At 50.7% G+C, this 25,371-nt stretch overlaps 1 protein-coding gene across 3 annotated transcripts in view; it reads left to right on the top strand.

The window, feature by feature from the left end:
• RGS9 (regulator of G protein signaling 9) overlaps positions 1-25,371 on the top strand; it is a 64,412-nt gene that overhangs the window by 22,218 nt on the left and 16,823 nt on the right. For 2 of the 3 annotated variants that reach the window (XM_036223090.1, XM_036223091.1), the window contains exons 8-13: positions 1,436-1,517; positions 8,406-8,468; positions 16,413-16,442; positions 17,151-17,212; positions 18,998-19,111; positions 21,151-21,266. In XM_036223090.1, the coding sequence (XP_036078983.1) occupies positions 1,436-1,517; positions 8,406-8,468; positions 16,413-16,442; positions 17,151-17,212; positions 18,998-19,111; positions 21,151-21,266 (467 nt within the window). Of the gene's footprint in view, positions 1-1,435; positions 1,518-8,405; positions 8,478-16,412; positions 16,443-17,150; positions 17,213-18,997; positions 19,112-21,150; positions 21,267-25,371 lie in introns of all 3 variants that reach the window. The other variant, XM_036223089.1, reaches the window with a different exon arrangement.

The raw sequence follows: 25,371 nt of genomic DNA, 5'->3' as shown, positions 1-25,371 counted from the left end.
TTCAACATTCAAAATTTGGGGAGACAGATATTCAATCCATAGCAGTCTGTTTGGTCCACCAGTAGACTCCCAGTGCTTGGAGCATAGTAGGAAATAAATACACACATGAATGAATGAATGAATGAACACTTGATTGAGTGATACCGTTGCTAAAATAATGATAATAATAATAATAATAATAATAAGACGAACTAAAATGATTCCTTGTTGACTGGCTCCCTTGGATTCCATTCATCGTGATTCTCCTCCAGAAACATCTATCAGAGAAGAGCAAAGCCAGGAAGGCCCATGGGAGTAAATTAACCATTCACCCTATTTACATAGCTGTCCAGCATCGTGGAAACCCTACAGTGCCCCGGGCTCCTGAGGACACTGACTAGTTAACCTGGTAGAAAATCGAGTTAGGTTGGCAAGGGGGAAGCCAGAGCGACAGTGTTCGTATTTAATTTTCCCAGGAGGCTGGCAAAACACGCCACTGGAACGGCGCCTTCCACCCCCGTGGGTCTCTGGATGTTACGTCATCCATGATACATCAGCTGGCAAATAAATCCGCCGACTCTGTCTTGCAGAGGGCGTGTGCGTCATCCCACGTTGCCTTGGAAAACAAGCACCACCACCGCGTGCGAGCGCAGGTCGCCGTGGCAATGGTGCCGGACGGGGCCCAGGGCCCGATAATGTTGCCCAGCGCCCGCAGGAGGACGCACAGTATCGCTTCCCATCCGTAATGGGGAAGCGGGAGATGAGAGGGAAGATAAATAGCCTTTCGCAATGACGAGTGGAGCTCAGAAAGACCCTGGCTTGGCACACGCTCTTCGAAGTGACGGAGCGGAACAGCCAGCGGGGAGAAGCGAGGACTCCCCGAGGCCAGCCTTGTCCCCATCGCAAGCTCTGGCTCGGCTTGCTGCCTGCTTGTCCAGATGCTGATTGTGCGGTTTACCAAAGCAGGAGACATGAAGAAGGCAGGTGGCCAAATGTCAGCCCGGAGTGTCCTCCACGCTCACTCCGGTGGTGGAGTCGATGGTGCTGATTCAATGCTGGGGCTCGCCGTGGGCGCGGTCGCGTCCAGCACGGCGCGCTCGGGCAGAGCTGGACTCTGTCTGGGGTCAGACTCTGGTTCAAGTCTCCCTCCTGCCATTTGCTGACAGTGTGACCCTGGGCCAGGCGAGGCGTTCCACCTTTTTTTGCTTCAGTTTCCTGGACCTGCAAAATGAGAAAAGGTCGCTGGGTGGATTCAATGAGTTAACACATGTGAAAGCATTTAGCAAGGTACCTAGCACGTGAGTGTCACATGAGGGTTTGCTCTTGTCATTATTATGGAAAACATGGATTCGTTGGCCAAGTTGGGAGAGTGGTCTGGGTCATCAGGAATGGGGTCTGTCACTGAGCGGAAGGAACAGAGTCTTAGTGGCCTTACCTTTGGCTTTTGGCTTTTCAGGACCGGAAAGGAAAGGAATAAAGCAGACAGGTATGCACTCGATTGCCAAGAGAAGGCATATTGGCTGGTCCACCGGTGCCCTGTGAGTATCCTTCCCGGTTTCACCCAGCTCTTCTGTGCCTCCCCACCCCCGCCCTCCACCCACCACCCCTTCCGCTGGCTCGCATCCCTCTGGGCCTGGACCTGAGTCCCAGGAGGAGCTGCTCAGTGTGGAGTTAGCATCCCGTGCCTCTTGGCTGGAAGAGGAAATGCACTGCCTGGGTGGTCTTCGCTTGCGGGCCACCGGGTGGTGTTAGGGCCAAGTAAAATTACCCCAGCCAGGGACCTGAATGAGTCTGTCTTTTAAGAGGGTTAGGACTTTTTTTTTTTTTTTTTTTTTTTTGCCAGCCTACCTCGGAAAAGGCATGCATGAAAACAAAACTAGAACATAGCCTCCAAAGCAGAAAAATAAAATGCCGCAGGGAGCTGACACTCTGCATAGCCAAAGCCATCCTTGTGTCTCTGCCCCTCCCCCCCTTTTTTTCCTCTTCTGGGTTCAGTCCTCAGAGGCGTGATGGGAGGAGGCGAGAGGAATAAGTGTGTGCTAAGCCTCATTGCTTCTCGAGCTCGCACGTTGCTTCTCTGGCTGTGGGGCTTTAAGTGGCCCAGAGAGGCAAGCTGTAGTACGCCATGTAACTTGTCACAGCTCATCCCTGGGAAATGTAGCCTCGTCCCCCAGCACAGAGAAGCAAGCTGTAATGGTCACCCACTGGGGTTAACTATGCTGCCTCAGTTTACTCCTGTGTCAGACCCATGTGCTGCTGGAGGATCATGGGAGGTGGGAGATGTGAAAGGGATTCTGCAAAGTGAAGAGTTCACAACGCATGTTCTTCCTTTTCCTCCCGTAGTTTTTTTGTTTTCCAGGGAACCAAATTCTCAGAACCAGAAAGCAAACTGGGTCAGTCACAGTGCCAGGGCTTCTGGATTTTTGAACTTCGGTCCCATCAGATTATGGCCGTTTTTGTTCATTTTCTTTTTATACTCAAAACAAATACCCTGTAAGGTGTTCCATCTTGGGGGCGTGGTTTTGGATGCCTTGTTGCTGAGGTGAAGGCCCTGGGGTTGATTCCCAAGAAGCTTGTTTGGTTTTGCTTTGTTTCCAGGGTTCACCTCTCGGTAGAATCAGTGAGCCAGCCACAGGTGCCTGGGGACTGGTGTAAGAGGGTGACAGAGCCAGGGTCCTGGAGAAACAGAGCCAAGTGCACACTTCTCCACTGGGAGTTCAGGAGGGAGATCTTAGCATGAGAAGGGGATCATGCATTGTTTAACCTGCATTCAGTCACCTGTTCCCAAGGGAAGGCCTTGCAGAGGATAAGGGCAAATGGCCAATGAGCCATGCACTTGGGAAGATGCTCTGTGATTAGTACTTCCACCGCCTCCCACCCTGCCTCCACCGCCTCCCACCCTGCCCCGCTCCGTCACCACCACTGTCATTGTCACTGTCATCACCGCAGACCCGAATCGAGGACTTTCAGAGTGCTGGGCACTGCCCCCAGCATCGTTCTGCATTCGCCATCTTGTTTCATCTTTGCAGTCCTGTGCGGGCGGTCACATGATTCGTCCTGTTTTGATGGTAAGGAAGCAGAGGTTCAGGGATGTTGCTAATTGGCCAGAGTCACACAGCCACTGGGTGCCCGAGAATCCGAACCTGCAGACTGCACAGCCTTTCCCTCTCAGTCCCCACATCCCGGCCTCCCCCACCCCCCGACAATGTCACGTGATGTCTCGTGCACTTAAGGCCTTTTTGTAAACTCCTTGGCCATCAGAGCATCGCATGAGTCACTGCTGTTCTAACAAGCATGCTGCCAGGGTTCAAAGGTGCCTGGTCCCTCTTTGATAGCTCAGGGAGCCAAGTTCAGAATGAGGCTTTGATGTCCTCAGAGCTGTCGTAAAACTCCTCGCGCACAAAACTGCTCGTTACATCCAGTCTCCGTCACCGCTGCTCCCCAAAGTCAAAACCGGGCCAGTGGTGAAAGACGAGGCTGCGGCGTGTCTAGATCCTGCTGTCCACGCCTGTCTTAAAACACTGGCAGCCTCTCGGTGGCCTGGAAGCATTGGGGTTCAGAGAACGTCCTGTTTGAAGTTTGTCTCAGCCTAGAAATTGAGCAAACCCAGGAAGCCAGGACTCAGGGACTGTCAGACTGTCTCCCAGAGACCCAAACAAACTGTCAGTTCAGTGGGAAAAAAGCCAAGCCAGCCAGACAAACAAAGCATGTGGCTCAGCGGAGTGTGGAGCAGCCAGTGTGTGGACTGTCTGTGACCCACTGCTGTTCGGTGGGACACGGCCTGCAGGCACCAAATCGATTCATTCCCCCGTTCCGTTCTCTGTTCATTAATCTGCGAAACCTTTATGCGGCCCTGACTCTGTGCCAGCTAAGTGGTTAGGTGCAGGGCATAAAATAACAGCCAAAGGTCACTGAGTGCCTACTGCGTGCCTGTGTTAAGCTCTTGGCCCAGATGGTCCCATTCACCTGAGGACGATGCTGTGAAGGAGGGAGTATTATCCCCATTATTCAGACGGGGAGATCAAGGCTCAGAGCTTCTGTAGCTTGCACGGTGCTGGCTGTGAATGCACGTCCGTGTGACGTGCTGTGGAAGGTGCACCCACATGCGGTCCCCCCCTGTCAGCTCAAGGAGCTCCGAATCCAGATTGTCACAAAGGGCGAGCAGACCCACGTGCTGAGGGGGACGCAGGGAGGAGCGATTAATTAAGGAACGTCATGCCAGATGTTTCAGGGATGTCGTCATGGGCGGAAGCCAAGATCCGATGTGGCTGGTGGTGGCCGAGGAGTCAGACCCTCAATCCCATCCTGAGCCCAAATGCCACTCCTGACTCCGCAGCCCGGAATGAGGGAAAATGATGTTCCTCTTTCATGTTTTACCCAAATGGAACTACGTACGCATCTGGGCCTGATGCAAACAACAGTTGTGTAAATGAGCAGCGGGAGAAGCGTGTCCTTTAGAAAAGCCACCTTGGGGCCTCTCGTGCATCTTTGCTGCACCATCTGTGACTTTGTCTCTGGGGATGTGGTCTGCTGGCTTATGGACCACGGAGATAAGACGGACATGGTCCAGGGGCAATGGCGTGTGCTCTCATCGTGGTCGCTTATCTGAATATCGAGCTAGACAGCCTTTGTTTCGACCACGAATGCAGACACTCACCAGAGCGGGCGACGCCTGCCCTCTGTTTCCTGCTGAGGTGGGTTACATGTCGAAATGGCAAAGTAAATTAAGTTATAGCCACGTGACGGAACATGGTGAAGCTACGAATGTGATCTTTTCAAAGGCCATTGATTGACCTAAGAAAATGGTTCGACGTTTAATGTTATAAAAACAGGATGGAACACTCCATGGGCTCTGCTCCAAATTAAAAACATAAAAAAAAAAATATCCACATCTCTTTTTGTGAATACCCACGGAGGTCAGATGCTTACCAGGCAATGGGGGTTTTTGAATCATGTGCCAAGACAGGCATAGCCCGCCCCTCAAGGAGCTCAGCGCAGACAAGGACTACGACTGTCGCACAAATGAACGTGTGTCGTACGGGTTGTCGGGGCAGCTGCGAGAGAGGCGGGCCCCCGTGTCGGAGCGGGGGTCCGCACACACCTGTCCCTGGAAGTTACGTTCCAGCCCACTCGAAGCCAGCTTTTGCAGGCCTTCCACCTAGACTCGTCCCTCCGTTTCAGCCTCATCTCTGTCTCTCGCCGCCGTTTTATTTTGTTTGTGGAATGGTTTGGTCTTGTATTTATTGTTTTCTGTCCCGTGCACCGGAAGGGTCTACCCTGATACACTAGGGAAGAGAGTGATGATGGAAGGGGGAGGAGGGGGAGCGGGGGGCGCGGGAAGGAACCGGGGGGACGTGGGGGAGTGTCACCAGGACGAGCACAGGGGCTCCTCCCCTCGCTCCGCTCTGGAATGCCGATTCTGGGAATGTCACCTCCCCAGACAGCAGATAAATGTTAGAGAGCTGACAAAGGACCTTTTTTTTTTTTTTAACTTGAATCATGAAGAATTTAGCAAGTTGCCCTTTTGGCTTACGCCCAAGGGACGTCGTCACGCCCCGGCATTGGCAGTTCCTTGGGTTGCAGGGGAGGCGTGTCGTCTCTAGGGGGCTTCCCGTGGGTGGCCCTGGGCTGCGTGCGTCTGCGGGCTTCCTTATCTGCAGGCGGCCCACCGCCGGGATGCCGGCTGCTCTAGTTTCCTGTGCACTGACTCTAGGTTATCTCCATTTGATCGTCTTCTTGTGTGCCGAAAACTGTGTCAGCTGTGACTCTGGTGACTGCCATGGGGAACAAAGACTTTACCTGGTGAATGAATGGAGCCTGGGAGTTTCCCAAACCAGCAGATGAAGAAAGGCATCCATCCCCCTGGGAGATCCGAAGGCTTGACAGGAATAGCTAGGACTCACAGAGATGCCCAGAGGAGGCAGGAGCCTGGGCAGCCAGGGGAATGTGCTCGGCCCTTCAGTAGCGCTGAGGAAGGCCGGGAGGGGCTGGCCCCGGACAGACTGGCAGAATAACAAGCCCCAGAGGGTGGCCACAGCTCCGAGAGCTCTGGTCTGGGCAGCGGAAGGCAGTCCTGTGCTGATTAGGGTGATGCAGGTGCACTGTTGAGCGCTGAGCACTGGGGCCGCTGAGTTTATATCAAGGCATGGGTCAAGTTCAAAGGAGAGTCGGGGAAGTACTTCGAGGCTCCGGGGGCTGACTGCACTGATGCTGCGGGGGCAGTGAGTGCCGTGGAAGAGCAGCCGGCCGGTGGTCGTGGGGGCGCCACGGGCATGGGCCGGGTGCGCGTCCGCGCATCAGTGTGTGCATGCGTGTATGCGAGGGTGTACACGTGTGAGTGAGCGTGTGTCACTGTGTGACAGCGAGTGCATGCCTGTGTGAAGAGCGTGAGTTGCGGGTGTGTAAGTGTGAGGGTGTGTACATGTGAGTATGCGAGTCTGAATATGTGTGTGAGACGGTGTGAGCGTATGTATGTGAGAGTGAGCGTATTGGGGTTAAGAGAACGTGAGTGTGAGATGTGAAAGTTGTATGTGTGAGTGTGTGTGTGTGCGTGTGTGTGTGTGTGTGTGTGTGTGTCGTCTGTCTTCAGCTAAGCTGAGGGGCTTTCTTTGGAGGGAGCAACTCCTGGGACCCAGTGTGGGGACAGGCACCGATTCTGATGACCAGACTCCCCGCCCTCCTGCCCCCACGTGGGTTAGAGCCCGCCGAGGGCTGGCTTGGCCTTCTGTATTGTCCCTTCGTAGCTCTTGTCCCCACTGTAATTTATCCTTTGTGTGATTAATGGACGAGTGGCTGTCTCCCCCGCGAGAGCTGCTGGAGACGTGCACGGGGTATCCCGGCACACTCACCATGCTCACCCTAGGGCTGAGCACAACGTCGGCCATAGCAAGTACCTGATAAACATTCATTGATTAAGGTCCACATATGACAAGTAGAGTGGGGATGTCCACTCCCTTTCCTTGTCCTCCTCCCCACCCGCTTTCTGTTTCTTTCTTTTATTCCCTTCCTTGCCCAGGCTGTGTGCCCAGTGGTAAGTCCCTATGGTAGCCTGTTGAGCTAAGTCACCAGATTTAGCGCGTGAAAAATAGGATGCCCAGTTAAATTTGAATTTCAGATAAACAGCACAATATTTTGATATGTATTGTGTATTTATACCAAAAAACATATGGATTATATTTTTTTTTGTAAAAGTATATATCAAAATATTTCTTGTTTATCTGAAATTCAAACCGAATTGGGCATCCTGTATTCTATTTGGCAGCCGTACCTCTGAGCTGAAAATGTGGCTGGTCCTTTGGATGAGGCTGAATCTGATGGGGAGAAACCCCACTTGCTTCCTGCCTCTGTTTCAATGTCGTCGGCCTGGTTAATCACACGACAACTTGATGGCTGCCTGGTACCAAACCAGCACAGCGCGACGTGCAAGGCCCAAGTGGTTGGCCTCGAGGAATTGGGGGAGACCAAGCAAAATTGGCTAGGGAGTGGCAGCTTGATGAATAACGGAGCTGACAAAGACTGAGACCCAGCTTCAGGCCAGGCCTTTATTTACCCGCAGATCTGAGAACGAATGCAATCACGTGCCCAGTAATAACTACTCTCTGCACAGAGCTCCACACTCTATCTTGTTAAATTCTCACAACCTGACAGGTAGGAGGGATCATCTCCATTTCTCAGGAGGGGTGGCGTGTGCAGAGATGAGAAGTAGTTTCTAAGACCTTCCTCATAGCTGAGAGGGGGCAGAACTAGGGTTGGAACCGAGAGGTGCCTGGCTAAACCTTGGACTCTCCAAATCACTGCACTGTAGGGTGGGGAAGGAGACCACAGGAGGAGTCAGGAGTTCCATGTACTAATTCAAGTGAACTCTTATTGAATTTGAGTGTTATTTATCATCCGTCCATCTGTTCATCCATTCATTCATCCATGGATCCATACGCCTGCCCACCTACTCACTTTCCTATTAATCTGTTATCCACCCATCCACCCATCCATCTATCCATCCACCATCCACCCACCCATCCGTTTCATCCATCCTGCCACCCATCCACTCACCCAACCATCCATCCATCCAACCATCCATCCATCCATCCACCCACCCACCCATCCATCCATCCACCCACCCACCCATCCATCCATCCATCCATCCATCCATCCATCCATCCACCCACCCACCCACCCATTCATTCATCAATGCATGCATGCATTCGTCCCACCGTGTTAGCTTCTGGGGTGCTGTGGTGGTGGAACAGCCCTGCGAAGCTCACTGGCTCATCCGGAGGGTCCTACGCATCCTCCCAGCTCCCTGTGTGCTAGGCCATAAGCCCTTCTCAGCTCAGTATCACAATTGGGAGCTGGACCATAACGTAGAGTTAACTGGAAACTGGAGACTCTCCTAGCTGTGGTTCTTACATTATTTTCATTCCATTCAGCCAGGAATGAACAACGTGCTGGACTATGGCCTGGACCGAGTGACCGATCCAAATGAAGTTCAGGTAAACCAGGTAGGTATCTGCTGCCAACTTTGGGCAGGGCCTAGGCCATGTTTCTAGGCTAGGAAGCTGTCCACGTGTCTGTTATCTATTTGTGTCTATTGGGGCCATGACACTGCTCCTTTGAGGCTGCCAGAGAGAGGAGGACCGTGGGCTCTGTGGTATCAGCATCGAGGGTGGGGAAGCCATGGCCGGGGTCCTAGTGAAGAGAGAGGAGAGATCTGGAATGCAGGCCAGAGCCAATGGGATCTCGATGGTTGGTTTTCAGACTTTTTTGAGTCACTTTCTCCTTTGAAAATCCGGTGAAATTTACAAACTCATTCTGCCCAAAGATGCACAGATAGACACATTGCCTACCATTTCAGCCAGTTCCCTGGCTCCCTGAAGACCGTGGGCCCACACTTAAACCCCCGAATCCACTATGGGTTTAAATACTAATCCACATGACAGGACCTGGAATGCCACGCTTTGTTTTGCATCTCAGTGGGGTGGATTCTTTGGAAAGATTCTCGTGTGTGTGTGTGTGTGTGTGTGTGTGTGTGTGTGTGTGTGTGTGTTAAAAGGACCCTTTCCCCTAAATAAGCCACCATTTATGCTGGATGGCCAATTTCCTATGATGGTTCCTTATTTAAAGAAATGCATCCAGGTTAGGGTTTCTCAACCATGGCACTATTGTTTGGGGCCAGATAATTCTTTGGGGGGCTCTCCTGCACGCCGTAGCATCCCTGGCCTCTACCAACTGGATACCAGTAACATCATGCCTTTCCTGGCCGCCTCCCAGTCCTGACAATCACAAATGTCTCCAGACATTGTCCCATATACCTTGGGGGACAGAATTGCCCAGGTTGAGAACCACTGATCCCAGTAAACCAGCCTAAACCCCATTTACACTAGTCCTAAGGCGGTATCACTGCTTTCTGTCTAAGGTCTCTGGACAGCAGGGGGTAGGCGACCTCTTTAGCCTAGTGTGTCACCTCTGAGCCTTGGCGGTGCCTTAAGGCCTGAGTGGGAGCCAGGAGGGACGTGCTGGGCAAGAAGGAAGAAGGAGATCGATGGGGAGAGAGACAGGAGCAGGAAAAAGATGGCAGCGAGGCAGTTCTGAGCCATGTGTACTTCTGCCCTCCGGGACCTGGATCTCAGGATAGCCGTGGGGACCCCCCAGAGGATGTCACCTGGGTGGGGGGCATTGCTGCATCCCTTGTCCACTACTCAGAGCGACCCTTCCTTTGTTACACGTGTGGCACTGCCAGCCTTCAGAGGCCTTTTCCATGTCCCCCTCGTCAGATGACAGCTAACTGCTGAGGCCTTGTTGGCTTGGTTGCCATGGAAACAGAATCATCAAGGCAAATACTGAACCTGGCTGGCAGATCTGCCTTTTTTTTTTTTTTTGTGGGTAACTGGCAGCTGTGGAGTGGGGAGGGGAGAGGTTCACAGCACGCCACAGTCAGCCTAGGAGGGGAGCGAGTCTTCTGGCTTCTCAGACACATCTCCTGCCAGGTGCTGGCGACTCCGTCAGCTCAGAGTCGGGGCGTGTGAGGCTGAGGGCTGCGTCCGCCGCGGTGACGTCGGACACGGGAGTCCTTTCCACTCTCGTTTACCACCATCTTCTCTGTCTCTCTTTCTTCCACCAGCTCTCTTTCTCCTGTCCGCACTCTGACTGCTGTGGAGTATTAAGAAGAATTAAGAACCGTAATTCTCATGCACGCGGGGCCCTCCCGCCTGTCCCCTCCCTTAGCCGGCCCCAGCGTGTGTGACGGATCCAGCCGTTGGTGCTGGGTTTTATCTGTTTGCAGTGTACCCCCAGTCCGACTGAGCGCCCCTGGTTTTTTCAGGCGTATCTGCTCTGAGAGGAGAGGGTGGCTGGAAGGGGCAGTGTCTCCATGCAGCCTCGGGAGTGCACAGGTCTTGGGTTTTTGTTTCCTCTCGGAGAACTTGTGGTGCTGGTTTGAAGAGAGAGGCCATTTCTGAGAACTAGCGAATTCTGGAAAACATATCTGTTTTCCTTAATTGGAGGAAATAACCCCAAATAAATAAACACCATCTAGTGTCAGAGAGGAGGCTGTTAGGTTGGCAGGTGTTTAGGGCCCTGGGTGACCTTCATCCTCAGGCTGATGGCTGCTGGTCATTGTGGCCGCCCACCCTCGGGAGGGACTGGCTAGGGCCCAGGGACCACAATGGAGAGCACGTCCTCTCTCAGTTTTGATGCCTAGAGGCACATGGGGGTGCCGAGCATGCAAAGTCCCCACCTTCCTTTTATTTCAGAGAATCTGGCCCCGCAGTAAGAGTGGCGGCCAGGTGCGCCCCGGGCTGGTGCTCCCCCGACCCCAGTGGGCTTACCGTGGCTTTTCAGCATCAATGGCCAGTGCAGGGTGCTGAAGAGAGCTTTGACAGCGGCACGGATGCCACCCGGGTCCGCCTGTCCCTGGCGGTGTGATCGTGGGCGAGCTCTTGAGCCGCTCAAAGCCTCACTTTCCTCCTCTATAAAGTGGGAACAACGACAGCTCCTTTGGAAGGTTAAATACGGCATGCGCGGGACGTGTCTAGGGTGGTGTCCGACGTGCCGCGGCTCTCCACACACAGCAGCCACCGTTGTCGCCACTGTCACCATGCCGCGGGAGACAGCAGACGGAGCCCTGTGGACCCCCCAGCCCACCGTGGGGGGCTGTACTAGTCTGGTTTCTGCTTCTGTCCTCACACCTTCCCACGCCTCTGCCCCAGGTGGAGGTGGAGGGAGGGAGTCTCAACTTCCCTGCCTAGCTCAATACAATAAACAGCTGCCGAGAATGGTAGAACTTAACAAGGGCAGGCGCGCTGGTCTTTGGGCGAAAGACAGAAAGATGGCCTCAGGGCATTAAATACTGTGTTCCACGGAGCCCTCGGCCTGGAGCCGCCGCCAGCGAGCAAGCGACAGTTCCCTCTGTACGCTCGCTTAAATGGGCACAAACGGCTTTCTCCTCGTGGGTCCTGGGCGACTGGTGCTGGCTGGGAAGGGACGACGTGCTGACCGCTGGCATTTGCTGACAGCTCCTCGCGTGCCGGGCACGGGGCTAAGTGCTTTACACCTAGGCACAGGTCAGCGAAGACTCACAGCAGCCTGTGAGGTCGTATTATTAGCACGCCTCCTTTGTAGTCGAGGAGACCGAGGGTCAGCAGCTCAGCCAAGACACACGGCTCAGAGATGGGGAAGCCGGGGTTCGAACCCCTGCTCACGGGCGCCCCAGCCTCCTCCGTATCCTCCTGGATGTGTTTCGCTGACATTGAGGTGGCTTCTAGAAGCTTTGCTGGATGACACTCAATTCTTACAGCAGCGTGGTAAAAAAAAAGAGGTGATATCGATTCCATTTTCCGTATGGCAAAACAGAAACGGAGAAGTTGAGTGGTTTTGTCCGAGCTGGCCCAGCCAGGCTCAGTCTTCGGTCTTTCCGGTTCTGCGGCCCCCCTTTGCCGTTGCTCATACCGCCGTCGTTCTCGGCCCCTCAGCCCGCACCCCCACCCCCACCACACCCTTCAGCCCCGCATCCAGGGCCGGCTTCATGGCAGGCGGCTTGTTCACTGGTCCATGGCTTCACACTTAGTCCAGCCCCGTATTTGGTTAATGTTCTGCCGTCACTGTCTTAAAATGCTTAATACTATTATTATTATTATTATTATTATTATTATTATTATTATTTGGACAAGGGGCATTTTTATTTGCGCTGCGCCTTGCCAGTTGCGTGGCCCATCTTGCTTCTGCTGATCAGGGAGTACCCGGCAGGACGGATACTTCAGAGGATCACGACCTTGACCTCCTCGTCCTTGGACAGCGAGTTGCCTCCTCCCGTCTCTCCTCTCCTCGGCTTTGCATTCACCCGTGTCAGTTCCTGGATTTCCTGGTTTCTGACTTTGACTTGCTCTGTGTTCTCAGTGCCTGTGTGCCCCAATTCCTCCTGGTTCTCCCCATCTTGCCTTTCTCTCCGTGGCTGGCCTGACCCTCACTTCTGTTCTGCACAGATTCCTGCCTGGCTGCCCGATCCCAGGGTCTGGGGTCCCGCACTGCTGTCCACAGTGGCTAGGGGGCCTCTCGGGGCCTGGCCCTGACCCTCCTGCCCTGTGACAATTGTCTGCAGCCTGCATCCGGGTTCCAGGGCCAACAAGTTGGCCACAGAGCTATGGAAACACGCTCTAGATGTGTCCGTGTTTGGGCAACTCCGCAAGCGATAAATAATGCGTTAGAATTCCAAGAATGCAGAACATTTGAAAATTCCTTCCTTAGACCCAGAATCTTACTGTACGAAGGGTGTCACTCAGATGATGCCCTCCCGGGGGGCCAGCTGTCGAGAAGGCTGGAGATTTGTACACGAATGCCAGGACGAAAAGAAAAAGTTTATTTCTTATTTTATGAGGCGGTTTTCTTTGAATTGCTTACACGTGTGTGTGCGTATGTATTTTTTTAATGACTTTATTTTGAAACGAATGTTTCTTATGGCCTTCGGCTAAGTAACAGTACTATTAATAGGTTTATGAGATTTGGCCAGTAAAAATATAGGATGCCCCGTTAAATTTGAATTTTGGATAAGCAGCAAATTGTAAGAAGTGTAAGTGTGTCTCAAATATTGCATGGGTGTCCTGAATTTTATTTTGTAAGTAGGGCTAAAGCCGCGCATGGTCTCAGTGTCAGTATCCGAACCCTAAATCAATAGACGCTGTCTGTTCAGTCTCTGCCGTATACCCGTCACCTGTCTACTGTCTCATTCGGTCCCTTTTTTCTTCTATCTGCTTTTACGGATGAGGAATCAGAGGCTTTGACATGGGAAATAACTCATCCGAAGTCATGTAGCCAATAAGTGACAACCAAGATGCTGACCTTGGTCTGATCTCAAAGTCCACACTCTTTCTCCCCCAACCCCTTCAAAATCTCTCTCTCCATCTTTTAGAGAAGTCCAAAACCCTCTCCTGCAGTGTCCTGATACTCACTCCCTCCCTAGGTCAGAGATACTCTGTGTGTCGATCTAGGGGAAGCTGATCCTTTGGACAACTCCTTTTCAGGCTAGACATAAACGCTAAAATCCACATGGACAGTCCAAAGTGGAGGTGGGAAAACTTCAGATTCGACTGCGTCCTGTTATTAGGGAGCTGGCTGCTGTCCGGTTCCCGGAAGATAGCCAGTAATTCCGGGAATCGGAAAACCAACAGCAGACCACGCCACCAATGCAGGGCCCTAAAAGGGTAATAACAGCAAATGACGTGCATTAAAATATAAAAAAATGTTTTTTTTTGAATCCTGAGGACTGAGATAATGGCCCCAGAAACAAACATATCAGGCTGAAGTCAGACTTAAGTGACTTACAAAGCCAGCTCCCCAGGGGGCCCAGGGGATATCAGGGCAGAGGGAGAATCTGGCTCAATTCATCTGTGACCATCGACTTGGGGGCTGGGTGACCACAGAACAGTGGCCAATAGGAAGTTTTATCTTGAGCCCTGGGCACTTTTAAGGAGGGTGTTTAGGAGGCTGACTGCCCAGCTCAGGCCTAATACGATTGTGATCTTTACCGTAATTACTGTTTCCGGCCTCCCAGCTTTGTTGAGCTATCATTGACGTATAATATATGTAAGTTTAAGGTGTAAGAGGCGATGATTAGATACAGGTACATACTGCAAAATGATTAAGACAATAAGGTTAGTTAGCTCCGCCTTCGGTCACATAATTACAGTTTCCTGTGTGTGGTGATAACATTTACCATCTCCTCTCTTAACAACCTTCAAGTACGCAATACGGCATTGCTAATTAAAGTCGCCATGCTGTGCGTTAGATCCCCAGGTCTTATTTATCTTACAGCTGGGAGTTTGTTTTACCATCACTAGTGTTAATTAAAGAGTGTTTCCTGTGTTTGTGTTTCATCTTGTGACTGGGGCTCCACCTCTCTTTTTGTTTTAGTTTGACAAGAAATGGCTGGACAGAGTCATTCCATTCTGGAGCATTCTCCGCTTCCGGAGGGAATTGGTGATGAGTGGGCTTTTTTTTTTTTTTTTTCTGTTTCTTATGGATCCCCTCTTCAGCTCTGAAAAGGGTAGATCAGTTTGAATCTTGGCTCAACCAATTACAGACCAGGAGATGCTGAGATGTTTGCTCAGAGCCTCAAGAGTTTCCTCAGCTGAAAGTCAGAATAATAAAACCTTTCTCCCTTAAACTATGTAAGGAGGGGAAGAGGTGTAAACGCCTTTGCACTAATTGCTAAGTGGTTATTATTATGCAACAGTTCAGCTTCTTCTTTGAGCCCAGGGCAGAGATCAGTAGATACTATTTTTAAACCACTTCAACAGACTCTTGACAGAGAATTTCTTTTCTCTTAGGTTTGCATGCAAATCTGCCGTGGCCCCAGGGGACTTTTCTACCTGAAATGTGTGTCTTCCAAAACTGTGCCTTGTGTTGAGTGAGACAGAATGAAAATGAATAGTCAGTGTGGTCGCCAAAATATTTGGATCATTTGGGGGAGTGTCTTCAACTTTTTAAGTGGACAAATATTCTATTAAGCTTAGAATACATCTCTATTTTTTGGGGCCTCTGAGCACAAGCATCTACTTGGTGCAAGACATTATTCTAGGGAAGGTAGACAAGGCTGGCCTGTTCTTAATGATGCCTAGTGGGTGGTACGTACATTAAACAAAGTCACGCAAAACAAATATGTAATTACAATTATGATAAATGCTGTGAAGGAGAATGTCAGGTGTGTGTGAGTCCAAATCAAGAGACCTACCTGAGATCTACTTTTCTGAGATAACTCTCCCCACTCCCCCACCCAGGAAGAAGGATTTCCTGTGAAAAGCAATTACATAAAAGCAATCTAATAGAACAAAATAAAACCTGGCATGGATTAGGTAGGCGAGAGGAGCGTGTGACATCCTGGACTGGACCCTCCTTCATTCCTCATCAGTGGTCTCGCAGGCAGTGGTGGTTTTGCTAACTGGCTAAGGGAAATAGAGTCCTCCTTGGACTTCTGACCATATTGCAAGTGAAGATCCAGTGGTGTAAAGTAGCATGGATTTTAACAGCCAGAAATGAGGATGGTTAACTAACAGTATAAGAGTCAGCACCAAGCAACCCCCGGACACAACCAAGCCTAGGAAAACTGAGCCCGGAATCACCAGCTGTGCCCAGCCTCCAAGGGCTGCAAGGAGCAGCAAAGGAATACCGAGGAAGCGTGTTGGAGTGTAGAAGGTTTTAGTAGGAGACAGGTCTCAATGGTTTCCAGAAGCTTCTAAGAGCCCAAACATGGAGTCCCTTTGGGAGCCGTCCTTTCTCTGCCATAACTGAAAAAAAATCCAGAGACAGGACATCCTGCTGCCCAGTCCTGGCGTGACCTTGCTTCTGGGCAGGCAGCTTCTTGCAGAGCATGGGGCCTGATACGATCTCCCACATCGCAGCTCAGCTGTGGGACTCGGCTTTTGGTGGCTGCTGGTCTCGAGTCTTTCAAATGTGTGTCACTTCCCGCCTCCTCCCCCAGCCCCCAGCTTGTGGTATTGGTCAGATCGTCCTGAATGCCTGAGGAATGAATCTCGCCATTCATTCAGATCTCTCTCTCCTGTGAGGAAAGAAAGAAATACTCAAGCTCCACACCACTTTCCCCCATCTTTATCTCTCGTTGCATTTAGGGATGGTTCTGTAGACATGGTGGTGGATTGGGACCAACCCCAGGCTTGTTCTTTAATTCATCGTGGCTTTTGGGAGAGCTGGGTAAAGTTATAGTGGTAAATCATACCCCTTCCCTCACCAAGTCGCTTCGTTTATCTAATTCTCCTGTGGTTGTGTAGAATTGGATGGAGGTGGTGGTGATGGGGGGAAATTCTATCTTTTAAATAAGACAAGATGGACAATTTTCCTCATGGGGAGAACATTTTTCTTTTTCAAATGGGCATTTGAACTGTAATGATTTCATGACATCGCTTTAATGGCTTTTGCTTGTTTTACAGAAACAAACCATCATCGCTGTCAGAAAAGAGGTAATTAGTCTCTCAGTTCCAAGGAAGTTTGGTTTTAAATCCTCTAAGAAATTATGTGTACTTTGGCTTTCTGCTCTGCACTTAGTAATGAAATGAAAGCCATGCGTAGAGTTCAGGCGATTGTTTCCAAATTAACGGACAGTGCAGAATGGTAAAGCGTCTTCTTTAAGATCTGAATGGGGCTGATGCTGATTCTCAGGATATGAAACACCTTCAGAAGCACAGATCTGAGGGATGTGGGAGCAAATGCAGTAGAGCATCTGCACCCCGGCCCTGGCCCCTGCTCCTACAATTACAGGGCTGTTCAGAATCTGTCCAGGGTAGCCCATTATTTTGGCAAACCTCGTATCTATGTTGGCCATGGAGGTTAGATCTGCTTCTGTCAGTCAGAGGCAAATGAGGGGAACGCTAAACATCTGACCTTGTGTCTTGGTTTAATGTTCCTTAGAAGTTTTATTTTTCACTTGGTGCCTTTTCCCAGACTGGCACGTGATGGGTTAAGGAGGCTCCTAAACTTGGAGTCTGGGGTCACCCATCCACTGAGGGCCCGAGTCCACTTGGTACTGAGGTGGCTGGCTTCAGGGAAGGGAATCGGGTGCTGTGATGGGTACATGGCTGCTGGTCCTGGAGGCCACATGTAAATGTCAGTGTTTGGTGACACTCGGGGTGGGGACGTTGGACATCCTCTAACAATCGTGTCTTTTCCAGATCATGTATTACCAACAGGCCTTAATGAGGTCCACGGTGAAGTCCTCGGTGTCCCTTGGAGGGTACGTCTCCAATTTATTGGTCTTGCTGAGGTTTGAACAATAGGTAGACAAGAGGAGAACTTCTGATTTAAGGCAAATTTGACAAGTCAAGGGCTGACTTAGGAGCCTAATAAACTCTGGGGGACAAAGAGGTCTCTTGGGGGTTAGTTACTGGTTCTTCACTCTGGTAGGCGAAATCAGGGGTGGGTGAGCTTCTGTATAAATCTATCCTCTTTCTTAGAATCCAATAATGTGCAGATGGGCAGGTGGGAGGAGTTTTTCAACTCCTGGACTGGACCCTGTGGGGGTCCATAATAGCCTGCATTTCTATCCTTACCCATTCAGAATGATTAGGGTTGTGTTTACTGGTTCAAATGTCCCATTATTAATCTTTGATTTAAAATCCAACCAGGATAAATGGGAAATTTACATTTGATATAGTGAATGTTTAGTCTCTCAGACACAAAAGGGTTTAGTGTCTCCCAAAATGTCAGCAGTTATCCCTTTGAAATGTGGAATTCATTTCTGGACCACCTTGATAACTCTGTGATTTTTCTGCGTATGTGAAAATGGACTTGGCTTAGTCCTGGGAGGCACAGTGAGACTTACTTACCCAGACTGTATAAGACTCGAGACTAGTACTGATCGAGATGGAAGATGTATCTTGTCCAGTTCTTTTAATGTGGTTGGAGGTGAGGCTCTTGTAAAAATCTTCAAATATCTTTTTACAGCTTCCCAAATCCCTAGTTTGCAAAAATACCATCTGCCTGAGAAAATGCGCCCTGATCTCAATCACATTTTCCAACGGCTTCTGTCTTTGAAGGATTTCCTGACCACGGATGAGCGTACACCCGTATCCTCAGTGGACACCCATTCTGGGTTGTGACGATACTCATTGTTCTTGATAAAGCCAAAGCCATCTGCTTTGATGTTGTACAAACCCAGTTTCCTGAAACCAAACAGAAAGGACAGTATCGAAGGAGACTCAGAGGCTCTTGGATACTTCTTCGGCCCCCTTCCCAATTTCTGTTTGCCTCAGAGCCTCGTTACCATAATCTTGACGCCTTTAGTGTTTGGACCTATGGACTTTTTTTTTCTTTCCCTTCAGCTGCTCCACTAAAGGTCTGATCAAAGAACACGAGGGTCGTGGGAGCTCTGCACAGAACTGCAGACTCAGGGCTCCGCTCTATTTCGAGGACAATGGGTCCCGTCCTGGCAATCTCCCGGGGCTGTGGGCAGACTTCACGGCCAGTGCCCATGTGTCCACTGTGGATGTCATTCTCCACCTGTGGGGTGGAGGGGTGGCAGGCTTTTTCCGCCCTGTCCAGACGCCAGAACGTATGTTGGCTCAGAAGGTCTAATTCAACCAGTGGGAATTAGGTTTTGAATACTGGGTCCAGGTTTCCAGACACCGTCATTGTCCTCACAAAGCAGGGGGCCCTCGGCACGAGGGCAGAACCCCAGCAAGTCCCTGGCGCCCTTGTGCTTCCGAGATGGCGCCACGCGCCCGTTTGAACAAACCGAGTCCGCTTTGAGCTTTGAAAACTCACGACACAGTGTAAAGAGACTGTGTTTCTAATGACGTAGGAACTAGGTCGGGAGGCAGCGTTTTGTTTTAGGTAGAATAGGGACCGATTTTGTCACATACCCACCAATCTGAGCGCTGTGAGAGCATGTTTCTAAGAAGACAGGGGTAAGTGTGTAATAAGTCTGTCAGAAAAGGGGGACAGGCTGGTCGTCCTGAGTGCTGATTCCGTCTCTTGGGGGTCGAACTTCTGGGAAAATCGTTTTCTGTTTGCCTTTCAGGATCGTCAAATACAGCGAGCAGTTTTTGTCCAACGACGCCATCATGTCTGGCTGCCTCCCCAGCAATCCCTGGATAACAGATGACACCCAGTTCTGGGATTTAAATGCCAAATTGTGGGTATTCGAGACACCGTTTTGTTTTTTTGTTTTTTAAATAGTTTTTTTGAGTTATAAGTCACAAGCCATACCACTCACCCATTTAAAGTGTACGATTCAATGCTTTTTTTTTTTTTTTTTTTACTATAGTCATAGAGTTCTGTAAGCATCACCACAGACAATTTTAAGACATTTTCGTCACCCAAGTAAGACCCTGCCTTGTACCCTTTCGCTGTCATCCTCCCCCTGTCCCCGCGCGCGCGCGCACACACACACACACACACACACACACACACAGTCTTCCTCCAGCCCGAGGCGACCACTAAACCATTTTCTGTCTCTATGAGCCGGCTTATTCTGGACATTTCATGTAAATGGAATCATACAACATGTGGCCTTTTGTGACCAGCTTTTCCACTTAGCATGATGCTCTGAAGGTTCACCCGTGTTCTAGCGTGTGTTAGTACTCAGTCCCTTTTTATGACTGAATAATCGTCATCGTATGGACACCTCACATTTTGTGTATTCATTCATTGGTTGCTGGACATTTGGTTTGTCTCTGTTCTTAGCTATTACGAATAATGCTGCGGAGAACATCTGTGTACTGATGTTTGTGGGAACGTGTGTTTTTTTTCATTTCTCCTGGATGTATACCTAGGGGTAGAACTGTTGGGTCAAATGGTAACTCTATGCGTAACAATGTATTGTTTTTGAAAAGGAAACAAACATCTTTTCAGCTTTGCATATTGGATATCTATCCAGTCAGGGTCAAACTGAGCTCCTGGTGGTCAGAGCCTAAAGCTGCCTTGGCAGTTTTACCACTTACTCCTTAGATCTGTTTGTGCCTTTGAACGGGAGTTGCGGCTAGCTGTGCCTCTGCATACATCAGGCGCTTTGGAGGCAGGCAAAGGCAGTCACACAGAGGGGGAGTGTCAGCTAACGGAGGAAGGAAGAAAAGGGCGTAAATGTCAAGTCAGAGGGAAAGGTAGAGGAGGAAGAGAGGGGAGGAGGGGCTGGTAAGCCTGCAGCTTAGGTCAATGCCAAGGCCATCACACTTAGGGCATGAGGAACATACAGGTAGCACTGACCTGGCCAGGTAAGCAGGGCTGGTTAGCCCTGTCGCCTGCTCCGTGTTGCCTCTGTGGGCAGCTGATAGGTTAAGGAGGGTACTCATCTGGAGTTTGGGGTCACTTGTCTGCTATGTCAGTTGCAGAGTGGAAGACTCTAGAACTACCTTCTGGGGGGGAGGGTCTTCCCTCCCCGTTAGGGCTCTAGTTATTAGGATGGTTTTCTGGAGTCTGCACCTGTCTCCCAGTTACAGATAAGAGAGGTGACCCAAATCTCCTTGTGGACAAAGATACGTGGAGTTCGACTCCACGGAGGAGAAGGCTGGGCCACCTGGCCAGGAAAAGGGTGGTCCTGAGAAGGTTTGGGCAGGAGGTCTTTTAAAACATTGAAGCGAAGTGGGACTTGCATCTTAGAGGACGTCTGGGAGAGGGTGCACAGGTGACAAGTGGGGCGCCTGGCCCAGGGGCGCTTGTCCTGAAGGCAGGTCCAGGAGAAATCTCTAGATGCCCGTGTGTTCCCATGGTGAAGGGGGCCTCTCAGTGATGACAGGCATTGGGGGGTGGGGGGGGGAGCCAGTGGCCGCAGCACCTGTCATCAGCGCTGCCTCGGAATTCTTTCCTGGTCCGGTGTGGCGTCCTGACCCTCGGCTGGCTGTCCCCACAGGCCTCTGACGAGGCATGTCTGAAGGCGAAGGGAGCGGCCGGAGTGTGGGGCTCTCTGCTGTGGGGAACCCCCTCCCCTTCGGGGCGGCCCGCTCCCGCCGTGTGGCCCAGCAGACTCGTCGGGGGGCTGCATTCTCTCCTACCAAGTGATTACTTGGATTGTACGTTTGTGCAGAAGTGGAGGGGCCGGGGTGGAGGGTGTCGGGTCGAGCTCTGGGCTGTGGGATTAACGGAGGTTAGTGGGGCACTACAGCCCCTCACTGACCGCCTGGCACGGCCCCCCTCGCGCTGAGTGTCTGGCGCATTGATGGATTGTCACCCCCGCAGGGTGGAAACGCCGACCAAGATGCGGGTGGAGCGGTGGGCCTTCAACTTCAGCGAGCTGATCCGGGACCCCAAGGGCCGGCAGAGCTTCCAGTACTTCCTCAAGAAAGAATTCAGTGGTGGGTCTACCTTTTAAAGAATTTTTAAATTTTTTTTCTTTTCTTTTCTTTATTATTTTATTTATTATGGTGACATCAACTAACGAAATCCAGTAAGTGTCGATTCAACAGTAAGTCATATGTATTTTGCCTTGTATGTTCACCACCCATAACACGCAGTGTTTCAAAGCTAACGTTTGTTTTTTTTTAAGTTTTTTTTTTTTTTTTTTGAGAAACACTCCTGTAATGTCTAGCACTGGCTTTCCGAGGGGCCCCACAGTTGGGGGAGGGGGGCAATCTCACCTGCTCCTGTTAGTGAATTCATGTTTCCAAGGGTGCCCTCCACTCGGGCCAGCTTTGTTTGCTCCCTCACCCTGATCCTCGGGTCACCGGCCCAGGAACTCCGGGTCCCCTGTGGCCAAGAGCAGCCCCTCGGGGAACGGAGCAGAAGGGAGAGGGGAAGCAAGTTTTCTCTTTTCGTCTCCCAGCCCGATTTTCTCCATCTCAGCGCTTCTCTACGCTGGCCGCGGGTTGGGTTCGCCTGGCGATATGGTAGAACGAGCTTGGCGGATCCCATCCAGAAAGAAGGTTTCTTTTCATTTTATTTGGGGTGGGATTTCCCAAGTTTTGACAGCTCTCCGGTGGATTCTAACACGTGGCCACGATTGAGAGCCGCCGCTCCCGGTCTCGTAGCAGTCTCAGGAGGGAGCAGGTTTTAATGGAATGGGCGGAAGCCACACTGTGGATCCCATCTCCGATGTGTCGATGTGTCGTCATGGTGATGGGCACTCTCAGCCTTTTAAATGCACAGCACTGAGAAACATCTGGGCAAACCAAAGGCCAGATCAGGACCGGTTTCATTGGGCTGCGTGCTCCGTCGGCTTCACCGCCTTTGTTGACATACTTACTCTTATGGGGTTCACTTACTTTCTAACTGGCTCCCCGGCTCTGGGGAGCATCACATGTGAGCCTCAGTCCTCAGCCTCTTACTCCCCAAGACCCAGTGGTCTGTGGGGTTGCTCCTGAAACTCATCCCACGGGATGAGTTTGACCTCCATCAGCCTGTTTGACCTCCTGATGCAGCACGTTACCTTATAATGTGATTCTGGAAAATCCTTCTCTCTAATCAAGCCTAACTGCCAGGGTAATAATAAACCCCAGACTAGACGGATGGGAATGTGGAGCACCCTTAGCAAGGCCTGAGGTAACTGGCGAAAAAAAGTGAAGAGGGTGCCATCGAGTGGCGAAGCCGCAAACCACACCCTGAGTTTATCCTACCTACGCATTTCTTGGTAACAAAACCTCAGGGAAAAGATTTTCCTGCATTATTAAAATAGTACTATTGGTGATCTACTCAAGATATGCTCGAGGCTTCAGGCATGAACAGGGCACATGAATCATCAGTTTGCTCACTTAATTAAAGACATGTAATAATTGAGATATAACTCACAGACCATCAAGTCACTTGCTGTAATCCACATGCCATTTGAAAGTGTACAATTCAGTGGTTTTACTATATTCACGAAGTTGTGCAGCCATCACCAGAAAGTTTTCACCTCCTCAAAAAGAAAACCCCTTACCCATTAGAAGTCCTTCCCTATTCTTCTTCTGCTCCCCCCTTCTTTCCTACCCCCCAGCCCTCGGCAACCACTAATCTACTTCCTATTTTATTGGATTGGCCTATTTTGGACATTCCATATGAGCAAAATCATAAAACACTTGTCTTTTGTCTTCTTTCGTTTGTCATAATGTCTTCGAGGTTCATCCACGTTGTAGCATGTCACAATGCTTCTTCATTCCTTTTTACGACTGAAGAATATTTAATTGTGCAGCGGTCACATTTTGTTCCTCCATTCATTAGTTGGTGGATATTTGGGTGGTTTCAGCAGCTTTTTGGTCATTAGGAATAATGCTGCTGTGAACGTTCGAGTGCACATTTTTGTGTTCTGGTTTAATTTTTTTGTGTGTGTGGCGGCAAAGTTCTCATAACATAAAGTTTACCATTTTGGCGATTTTTAACTGCACGGTTCAGTGATGTGCAGCCATCACCGCCGTCCACCCACAGGACTTTTCCATCTTCCCCAGCTGAAACTCCACCTCCTTCAAGCACTGACTCCTCCCCCCCACCCCCCCACCCCCGGCTCCTGGCAACCCCCATTCTACTTTCCGTCTCTATGAATTTGACTATTTCTAGGTGCCTTGTGTAAGTGGAATCATACAATACTTGCCCTTTTCTGTTTGGCATGGTTTACTCAGCATAGCGTTTTCAAGGTTCATCCATGTTGTACCTTGTGTCAGAATTTCATTCCTTTTTAAGGCTGAATGGCCTTCTGTGGTGTGTAAGTACCCTCGTTTTGTTTATCCGTTCCTCCGTTGATGGGCGTTTGGGTTGTTGCCACTTTTTGGCTATTGTGAATAATTGCTGATTTAATTTTAACCTTAAGTAATTAATTATTTCTTGCCATGGGCAAGATGATCTGCACTGCACCGGATGTGAGTTCCTTTGAGCATCTAGGTCTGCGATCTCCGTCCTAAGAACAACCTGAAGCTTGAGCTGCAGAGGAAGGACCCTCGCGTTTGGGGACAGACGTCATGTAGCTAAGAATCAGGCAGCCTTTTCCGGTCTGAAGTACCCGGGGGCTTTCCAAAACTGCGGGGAAGGAAGAGGAGGGGTCTCCTTTTGTCTGTTTCTCCACACACTGGCATTCCGTGATTCACACGCACGCATGCACGTATACATGCACACGTTCACACGGATGCACACAAGGCGCACATACACACATGCACACGTATGCACGCATATTCACACATGAGGTGCACACATTCACGCACAAAGGCACACACACATTCATACTCATGTGCACACATATATACATACATACATTCACACACACAGGGACACACATACATGCACACACATTCACACACAAGGCACACATATACATGCACACACATTCACATACAAGACACACACATACACACATGCACATATTCACACATGTACATGCATTCACACACAAGGTGCACACATTCACACACATGAGGCACACACACAAACACATTCACACTCATACACTTGCATATGCACACACACAAGGCACACACACGCACATGCATTCACACACAAGGCACACACATTCACACACATGAGGCACAAACATACACACAAACACATTCACACTCATACGCTTGTATATGCACATACACAATCACACACATGCACACAAGGCACACACATACATGCACACACATCCATACAGGTGCATACATTCACACACACAAGGCGCACACATTCGCGCACAAGGTATACACACACACATTCACACACACGCACACCAGGCTTTCGCTGTCCCATTGGCGTGATCACCGTTATTGTCCCAGGGAATAATTGCCACCTGGGGAGACCGTACCAGGTATTCACACCACTCTGGGTGCTGGGGAGAACTGGTCGGAGAACTTCAAGTTGGAAGGAACGGAAGGATTGGGAGGACCCTGGCCAGGCGAGCGTTGTCCCTCTGGCTCGGGTGACTGTCCCCCTAGAGGCCAGGCCTTTTCTGAGAGTCTGCATCAGCGTCGCGGTGTGAGCAGTCTCTCTGTGAGGACCTTCGGCTGGGACATGCCCTCAAGGGGTTTTAAAAGACGGGGTCTCACACACAAACAGGGCAGGCAGAAGTCACATGCAGCCCCTGACGCCTGCAGAGTACACAGGACCCTTCATGAAGACGACCTGTCACGTAGCAATACCTGTTTACAAGCCCAGTCACCTGCAGACTTGTTCAAGCACATTTGCTGCAGCCAATCCTAGGACATCAAGGAACGTGACTGCCGCTGGGGGCTGACTCGAGCTCTGAGCCGTGTGTCCTTGGGGAAAGAGCAGTGTTCGCACTAGACGCCTGTGGCTGCGGCCATGGCGGGTGGCCATCTGGTGCATTTCAGAGAACACGTGTGGACCGGTCACTAGGTTAAGGGCACTCTCCCGGGGCCTGGCAGGGACACCCGGCTCCTTGCCTCCAGGAGTGTTCTGCCCAGCCCCACACGGTGCCGTGGCTCGTTTTGCAGAAGGCGGATGATCGTCACGCCGGGAAACCGAATCCCTCCCAGCTGACCCATTTCTTTTCTTTCCTCT

Source organism: Rousettus aegyptiacus, unplaced genomic scaffold (assembly GCF_014176215.1).
Source record: "Rousettus aegyptiacus isolate mRouAeg1 unplaced genomic scaffold, mRouAeg1.p scaffold_m13_p_6, whole genome shotgun sequence".
Taxonomy (NCBI): Eukaryota; Metazoa; Chordata; class Mammalia; order Chiroptera; family Pteropodidae; genus Rousettus; species Rousettus aegyptiacus.
The sequence above is the reverse complement of the archived record's forward strand: the minus strand, read 5'-3'. Positions and strand labels throughout refer to the sequence as shown.